The 9,196-nt window shown below is 43.4% G+C and overlaps 1 protein-coding gene across 1 annotated transcript in view; it reads left to right on the forward strand. All coding sequences in view use genetic code 11, as the record gives it.

Annotated features, from left to right (window-relative positions):
• Positions 1–9,196, forward strand: part of EGR_08313 (PH and SEC7 domain-containing protein) — a gene marked incomplete at both ends in the record, with an annotated part of 19,196 nt that overhangs the window by 7,963 nt on the left and 2,037 nt on the right. Inside the window, 5 exons of the mRNA XM_024497562.1 lie at positions 1,466–1,946; positions 2,223–2,304; positions 3,070–3,325; positions 5,555–5,926; positions 8,165–8,309. Coding sequence (XP_024348040.1) covers positions 1,466–1,946; positions 2,223–2,304; positions 3,070–3,325; positions 5,555–5,926; positions 8,165–8,309 — 1,336 coding nt within the window. The remainder of the gene's footprint in view (positions 1–1,465; positions 1,947–2,222; positions 2,305–3,069; positions 3,326–5,554; positions 5,927–8,164; positions 8,310–9,196) is intronic.

Genomic DNA, 9,196 nt, shown 5'->3' on the forward strand with positions numbered 1-9,196 from the left:
GTGTCATTGATTGGGTTTTAGTGGCTGTCATTTTACCGGAATACGGCATTTGGCTTCGCCTCTCTTTCGGGATTTTCAGTACTCTCCTTTCTTCTTTACTTTTTGGATTTTTCAAATGCTATTAACTTTATGTAGTTTGGTCGTCCATACGATACGTGAAATGGGAATGGTTGATGAAGAGTATTTAGTTTCTGCACATGTTATTGACCATCATAACCACCGTTAGGAGACTGAAAATTTTAGAGTAATTTGCTTGCACTGATCCATGAAGTCAGTCATTTTATAACCCGACTGAACTGAAATGTCGTGGAGGTTCCCTCTGGTTTACAAGATACTGCACATTCAGCGCATTGTATCACCGACATTCGATTGTCCACATTCCGCAGATGGTCATTCTTTTGCTGACTCATCGCCACAATCCCCTTATTGATACTGTTCTCCTCTTTTTTTTACTTTCTTTACGGTGAATCAAAAGTCAGCAAGGAAGGATGCAGATAATGCGACCGATTTAGACCCCTTGTACTTTTTGCATCGATGACGGGGTTGCTTTCCGCGTCCATTTCTGTTAAAGAAAAGTACATCGGTGTTGGTAAACGATAATTTGCTTCACCTCAAATCCCTGGACAATCTAAACGGACAGTAATGTGATGACGGGCGTTAGCTCCTAAATGGTAGTTTTACTCTTCTATGGAGGTTTGAATTCCCTCAAATTTGTTGCTAATCATTTAAAAGTTGACGATTGAACATGAAAAGGGCTGCACATCTGTCGCGTAAGTGTGAATCCCTCCCAAACTTTTGAATCGCTTCATTGACGACTCCACCTAAAAACACTTCTGTCCACATCTGAAGCGGATTTGTGCTCCCGAAAGGAATGCCTTTCAGCGATACACCCAGCGCGTGACAGAACACTACCCTTTCCTATTTTGTGCAAAATATGTAGTAGACTAGTGGCCCTCCTCATTCCTTAATTGCAATTTTAATAGCCGATCAGCTTGTCACCTGGCGCTTTCAGATACGACTAATTACTCCCGCCTTTTCTGATTCCAACAGAATCAGTAGCTAGGATTCGGTTTGGTTTAGACGCAAGCAAAAAAACATGATTTAGTTAGGCTGAGCTCTAGGGCAATTTCTGAAATTTTCGTGGCTAGATGTACAACCAGTATGGCCAGAGTCGCAATCATCCAACTTGATGCGTCACGCTCGATACTCATGGCCGTCTGGCTTTCAATTCAGGATTCCTTTGTGAGAACATTTGTTCTCCACTGCAAAGTGGCAGTATACGCATAAGTTCATATTAACCTGAAATAAACATACAAAAGTTGTGGAAGTTTCGGTGCAACTCGATTAATCTGTTACATAGTTGGCTAACCAAACCGTCATACTATTTTCCCTTTCTTTACCATGAGTTCCGCAAGATGCCATGCAATCGGTACAAGTTTGGTGCTCTCACTAATCTTTTTTAAAGACGAATATCTACCCCAACTGGATCCAATTTTAGCGTGGAAATGCCGACATTCAACCTGATGTACGGAGGTCCACCCATGGGTCCAGTGTCTTCAATGCTCTCAACAGGTCTGTACGGGTTCGGTATGAATGGTGCAACCACACCAAACGGGGTGGGATTCGTTCCTCCCCCCGCCTCTGCCGTTGTTTCCTCCCCCAACTTGCCCGCCCCCTCCTCTGCCTCCATCGGGAGCGGACTTTCATCAGGTCAATCCGCTCCGCCCTACTGGCAGACTGCGGAGCCCTCACTACTTGCCGCGTGGACTACCGCTGCTGGTAGTGGTGGTAGCGGTGGCGGCGCGGGTGGTGGTTATCTTCGACAGGCTGTTTTCACTTCCCAAGCCGTTCTTGCGAACTCATCCTCCGTTGGCGCTGCTAATAACAACAATAGCACAGAGAGTGGTGGCGATTTGTTGAAACTGTTCACCAATCCCTTCGCGGATGTAAGCCTCCTTTGATTGTTTTTATTTAATCTGGAGTATCCGGTGAGGAGAATGGGAGGGGAGAGGAGATGGGGGTTTTTATACCATTTTTTAACAAAAGTAGCTTTAAATATGAAGGAGACAACTTCTTTCTTTTTAAATATTAACCTTAATAAATTCCGATAATTCCTCGCCCAAAAATACGCGAAGACTGGGCCATGAACCTAGGCTAGAAAAGGAATATTCTTCACTACCCTGGTCTTGAGTGGTGCCTCAACATTTACCCTCACCTCTCAGATGCCAAAGGATATCTCTGCACGGGAGTACATGCGCGGATTCGTGATGCGAAAGTGTGTAATGGAATCGTACGGTAAACGAAGTACGTTTTTTTCTATCATCCCAATATTTTGACTTCGTTCCACTTTTTCACATTTCGCTGTTTGTCCATTAAATTTTTAAGGGATAGCAAGTCAGCCCAAATTGCCTTTAATAATCCCCCTTGGTTGTAACTTCGATGATAGCATTGACAACCGGAGTGAAATTTATGTCATTTGCCTCGATAAACACTTCGTTTTTTTAGACAGGTATCTTTCCTCCCCCCTCTCCCCTTTACATCGGTTCTTCCGTCAAGACTTAACAGCGCTCGTCCTTAACAAGATCAGATCACTACTTTATTACTAAGATTTTAGCACTTTGTCAGATGAATGGCTAAGCAACTGCTGACGGGGTAGCTTGAGCTCAGGAGCCTCGACTTTTGCGTCTGACGCTTGGGCCGTTGTACTAAAAGTGTCGTTTTTCTGCATTAGATAGTCACTGATATTGAAATTGGACTTCATTGCTATGAATCTTAAAGGTAGCCACCATATTCAAGGAATAACTCATTGACGTGAGTGCTGGATAGTGAAGGTGAAATAGAAATAGAAGGAAGGCTGTAGCATCCCTTTTCAAGCTTAACTGCAGTTTACAGGAAGTAAACACATCCCACTGGTCTACTTTCCCTCATAGTGAAAGGGACTGTTGTAAATGAGTGAGAATTTTTTCAACGATCGTGTGAGTGAAATAGATTAAAAGAAACCTTGCAGTCAGCACTGCTTCCCCCAAGTACCACGTTATGTCAACTATGCTAATTCTACCTCTTCAATAGCGGCAATGGGCAAACGGGGCTGGAAGCTTTTCTACGCCCGCCTGCGTGACCTCATGCTCTATCTCTACAAGGACGCCGAGACCGCAGCTACGGCCACACGGACAGAGGAGATGGTTCTGAGCTACATGAAACAGGTCTACCGATTTCAACTCCACTGCCAGCACCTCCGCTTCTACCACGAACATCAACAGCGACTCCAAGCATCTCTGACATCGCCCGCCCCTCCTGTCAGCAATCCCCCCAAAAGTGGCGACAGGTGAGTGTTCATTTTTTGACAGTTGTAGCTACGATTCCTTTTGATGCTGGTCTCTCTGGCTCTCTTCAGAATTTGCGCTGGCTTCTATGTGGCTATCCTGAGGAGTGGATTTACGAGAGGGATGCTAAAGTCAAACTGGGAATTTTCTCAAAGTGAAGACTGTGCTTACCTTTTTCGACTTCATCCGCTGCTACATATGCACAATACATATCCTGGCGTTTAACTAATACCCGCAAAGCTCTTTTTGCATAGAAAGATCAATCACCACATCGGGATCATCCCAAGATAGTCTGCGTCAGCAAGTGCTAAATTTTCGAAAATTACAAATGGCGGCGCTAGTGAATGATAGCTTAGGGAAGATTAGTTTCCTGTACAAATTTATCACGATGAAAATGCACGTCGATTCCACTCCTAGTATGTCCACGGGAATGATTGATGATTAAGGGCTAGGGATGGAACCAAAAGCGTAGACATCGCTGGAGCTGTACGGAATGTAAGCAGTCGGATGTCATGGAAATATTGGCACCATTGAGTCAAATGCTTATCGTTGAGCGCTTGAACATCATTATTTCTCACCGCACTGTGTCTGATTGAAGCCTCCTGTGGGCAAGAGTGGGCATCTACGGGTTGGGGTTTTGTGTGTTTTTCATGAACGAAAGACTTTGTTGATTACCACAAGTTTGCTGTACATACGCGCTCACGTGCGCAGTTACGATGGCTCGTTTTGGGCGTCTTGACACTGGATGTTTGGACCGGACCGGACCGACCCCCTAACACATATGTATGTCGGCTATTGGTACGAGTATAAAGACAGGCTTGCGACGTGCTACTGTCTATAGTACCGTCACAGCAACATACCTTTTTGTGGACTGAATGTAAAATTTAGATTTTTGTTCTGATTTGAATGGAGTCTGCGTGTCTTGTATGGAGGGAAGTCGTTTTATGTTAGAGTCACCTATGGGTGCATCTGTTTGGGCTGATGCATGATAGTCTTGATTTTAGTCCGTTTTCATAACAGCGGCTATAATTTCCTAATAACCGTAACTACTAATGGTAAAATGGGTGGATGGCACGATAACTACCAGCGTCACGTATCCGTAATAGTCTGAATTTCTTTCCTTTCTCGTCGTCAAATGTCTGTGACACGTGATCTCCATATGTTTATGATAACTAGCTGCATAAAATTGTATGTTTCAGACAGTTGGGTTTTCTTTAAGACAACAAATTAGGCTTAAGATATTCTCAGTGTGAAAGTGATTACGATTTTTTCCTGTTGTTAAGTGGACAAAACATCTGAAATATGGTAGATGCTTGTTCCCCGACACAATTTCTGGTATCGACCATCCTAAAAGCAAAAAACACTCATAGCTACCTATTTTTAGTGTATATTACCCATACTTGATCGGTTACAACGAAAAGATGAAAACTACCTACGATAAAGTAGAGGAAATGCCTGTTGAAAAACAATGTCTTGAAGATTTCTTGAAAGCGTTAGATTTAGTAATTTAACAGATTTGATTGTCCGAATTTCTGGAAGTTCTGAAAGCCCGTCTTATGCATGGCCGACTTCTTTTGAACCTCTTCGATTGTCCTCCCTGTGATCGCTTTTCCGCTTCATCTGCTACAAGTCCTCCAGGGAATTGAACCGAAGATGATGGGTTGGGATTCCCACTGAAGGTTGGACAATGTTCTACGGCGAGGATGTTGTCTGTGTCGCTCGTTGTTCGCGGTAAAATTTGTTCCCAGAATATGATATAAGTTGTTCCGTTCCGGAAAATGCATTAAGAACTTAAATTCTTTGAAACTTGATCTCGCGCCATTAGCTGTTATTGCGCAGGATACAGAACCGAGGATTTGCCAAAAGTCAACCTCATTTTGATAATCCTTTTCTTGTAAGTCTTTACAGATGCAACCACCCTTAGTAAATACTTTCCGTCATTACATTTTGATTTGGCAACTATTTAACAAGACGAGGGGTGCTATTCATTTGGATTGCATTCGCCTACTGCAGTGGCTAATGACATGGGTTGAAAACGTAATAAAAGGGTTTGAGAGAAGGCTAATCACCAGCGCTCAGAAAAACTGGGTTGGGGGAGGGACGGAAAATCCTGACAGCATTGGGGAACCCAAGAGCTTACTTTGGTAAATTCTATTACTTCACTGCAAAAGAACCGCAAAAACCTGGGAATTCTTTATGATTTACTCTCATTTCTTTAATTCCTATTCCAGTTCGTCATTCACTGAGAGCACCGAGTCTGCTTCAAAAATGAATGATGAGAAGGTTGAGGTGGTGGAAGGCGTCGAAAACACTGACGAAGTAGTAGAAGGTAGGAAGAAGGGGGAGATAAATTCTGGACAATCGCCTCCACCACCACTACAGACACCGAAATCGAATGGTGCTCCGACGATGCCGAGTGTTCTGGAGCAACAGTTGGCAGCTGCGGCCTTCCAACTGCCACCCCCTCCACCACCGCCACCGCCACCAGAGGCTATCATCTGCATCGCACACGCCTTCGCCTGCGTCGCAGAGGACTACGTGAAAAAGCCCAACGTCTTTCGTCTCAAAACCAAGGATGGTTCGGAGTACCTCATGCAGGTTAAGTAAGTCGGCAACAGCAAATAGGCAAAAGGACTAGAGGAAGAATCAAGGGTCAATGGGAATTATTACCCTTTCCTTATCAAGCGCACAAAAATTTGGCGTCGGTAATGATCGTGGTAGTATTGGTGGTGCTGGAGTTTACTGCATGTCATCCATTATAGTACCTTTTCTCTTGTTACCTGTTTTACTATTCATGTAAATTGCCATTTACGAATGATGTAGTGGGCTAACAAATGTACTCGCTCCTACGTGTGCAGGCACGTAAATAGGAATTCATGTGAACGTTCACATAGAGAGCTGAAAGAATAATTGCAGTGTTTAATCAATGGTCTCCGACTGGAATTGTTGCACACGATGTTGCATCTTTGGATTACCTATTTACCTCCCTACCTACCTATCAATCCGCGCAACTACCTATTCACCCATCTACCTGTCTACCTGTTGGCTCCATTCCGTGATGCTTGCGATTAAATTGTAAGTGAACTCCAAATTCGATGGTAGATTGAAGAACGTCAGGTTGTCTCGTTTCAAAGTTCTAGTGAGTTTGTCAACTCTTCATCTCTTACTTTGGTTGTTTCCATTCCATATTGTTTGGAATTCCTAATTACTAGGATGACTACGCTAAATTTAAAAACATGGACTTCGGTTACGTAGCCTCTATCCATCGTTTACTCCATTGCTGTGCTTTGCGTAAAGGCGGTTGAAAATAGGGACTGTGAGAACCGAAGGTTGGTTTCACTGGTCAAGCGGCGTCAGTTTTGAAACGAACTGTCAGTGGGTTGAAATGATGTGCGTTTGACTTTGCGAATAACCAAACCCCCTTCTATCACTTTTTGTTTTCGCCCATTTCAATATCGCTTAAAAGCGGTTTCCCAGTTCTCGGTGAGTATTTCTGGATTCAGCTAGGATAGCGACCGGATTTTCGAAGTCCCATTGTTTGTTTTTTATTTCATTCCGTAACGCCTGAAGTTGCTCTTCACTGATTTCAAACTTTGTAGACAGGCCTGGGAATGTTGAAAGGATCTAGAACCCAAGACATTACCGCGTCTTGGATTTTTAAAGATCCTACCGGTAATTTCTGGATTCTTATTTCCTTCAAGTGTGACATCGACAAGGTGTCAACCCACTTTCTTAGGTTTTCAAGTTCCCAAGATCCAACCTTTGATTTCATGGCGTTTAAAATCGCTCTTCCATTGGCTTCTAAATGCGTATGGGTGGTTTAAAATGGTAATATATTTGTGACTCGGAATTCCAAAACTGCTTGAATAACGAATCGGACCATTGGATATTTGCGTTGCCTATCATTTCGTAGATCTTGAGATCCTATGGGTATTCGTGGGCAGGTTGACAGGTTTGACGTGAATTTGATAGGAATCCGGCCGGTCGTGCAAACTGTTTCATTTCAAAAGTCCAAGGCTGTAAATGAACTTTCGATTCTCGTATTTTGTTTACATTACCATTTCCTAGATCGTATGTGCATCCAATCTGACTGTCCTTTAGCTTCCCATCGAATGCCGAGTTTTTATCTTTGTTCTAAGACCTTGAATCTTGGTACTAAGTCGTATAATGCCGTAAACGATGATACCATTGATACCGCCATATTTGGCCTAAGGTCGGGTTGGCCTTCATTTCTGCTTCACCTTCGCGTTCGTTTATAAACTGGACCCGGACGTGTAGACGCATGACTCATCTGCTTCACATGAACACCCTGCACTGCTGAAGCCTGATGGTGTTAATTCTGGATGCAAGCGCTTCCAAGGCGATTGATGGGCACGTAGAGATGGATGTTTCAGTGCTCCTCCTTTTCCTTCTAAAATGGAAAGGCTCTCGGGCATCTTTGCAACGCGTTTCCTAAGGGAGAACCACCACACAAAGTAGCTGCTATTTGTGGAATTTCCAATTTAGCATTGTTAAGAAGTACAATGTTTCGCATCAGCATACACCAATTAGACAGTACAAATTGCGGTTTTGCTTGGCGAACCTGTCATAAAAGGCGCAACCATCCTGCTGACTCACCAAAGTTAGCTACCATGTACGATTTTGCGATGTGGTTTTGCCAGAAATCACATAAATGTAGCCATCCCTAGGCCCCTCATTTAAGACGCTACAAATCGCACGCGTCTGGATAAACGTACATGAATGGCGGGAAATTGAAGAGTTTGGGCAATTGAATGTACAGCTTAAAAAGGTAGCGATTTGTTAAGCAAAAAAAGTGCAGTCCTCCATTTTTTTCGTCGTAGTGATGCAAAGGAGTTGGAGTACTGGGTGGATAAGATCAACTACGTTGCGGGTCTCCTTTCAGCCCCCTCTCTCCCCTCTGCTGTGGGCTCCGATCAAACCTTTCATCGACCCATCCTACCCGCTGGGGTCACGCATTTGGGACTGGTGAGTTTGTCATTTTGTTCCTTTTCTTGGGCATATTTTGCCCTCTCAACGATGATTTTAAGAGTGCTAGCATTGCGAGGTACCCATGACATGACTAAGAAGACTTTCTACAGAAATCTGTCCTTATGTTAAAGACAACTTATTAGTTAAGATTCAACTTCGGAATTTATCTACGTAACCAAAAGTGCAAGAAGGGAATTGTTTTGCTGGAATGGAACTTGTCATCCCCATCGCCCTTTATAAGGCTGAAGGTCGATCTTTAATGACTTCCAAACTTTCGTGGATGGTTTAAAGAGCTCTGCGTAGTTACAATAAAACTGGTTTTTATTACGCATTTGTGTAACGAAATGTCGGGAATATTGTTTGATTAACAAGTGTTGTGAGCACCACACTCAATTTAAAGATCTTCCAAATTGTCCATCAATGTGACTTCTAGATTTGAAAGTAGACCTAGGGATTGAGCGAACTTTGGAGAATCTGGTGTGAGTGATACAACCAGTGGCTTGCCACCGACCTTTAGACTCTGATGAGAGGATAAGTGGGCGGGTAATTGGGTAAGTAGGTAGATTTGGCAGAACTTGGCAAGCGATCCGACATATTTCACAGGTTGCTGCATCGTGAATTGTAAAAAATTTCCTGGTTTGTAGGGCGTCTGTCCTTGGTTTCTACCTTCCCTAAAGTCTTAAGTTGAATGACCCAAAAACGTGAGTCACTTGTCCGATTTACAAAGGTCTAACATCTATCCTTGACCTGGCTAGAATGTTATATCTTTTCACGAGTCGATCAACACTAAAACTATGGGTGAAGAGGATGGATTCGTAAGTAAATGCACCAATTATTGTTTCATGTGGCAAGATTTCAACACTCGTTCCAACTCTAACAGAAGC

The sequence above is a fragment of the Echinococcus granulosus genome (assembly GCF_000524195.1).
Source record: "Echinococcus granulosus chromosome Unknown EG_S00102, whole genome shotgun sequence".
In the NCBI taxonomy this organism is placed as follows: domain Eukaryota; kingdom Metazoa; phylum Platyhelminthes; class Cestoda; order Cyclophyllidea; family Taeniidae; genus Echinococcus; species Echinococcus granulosus.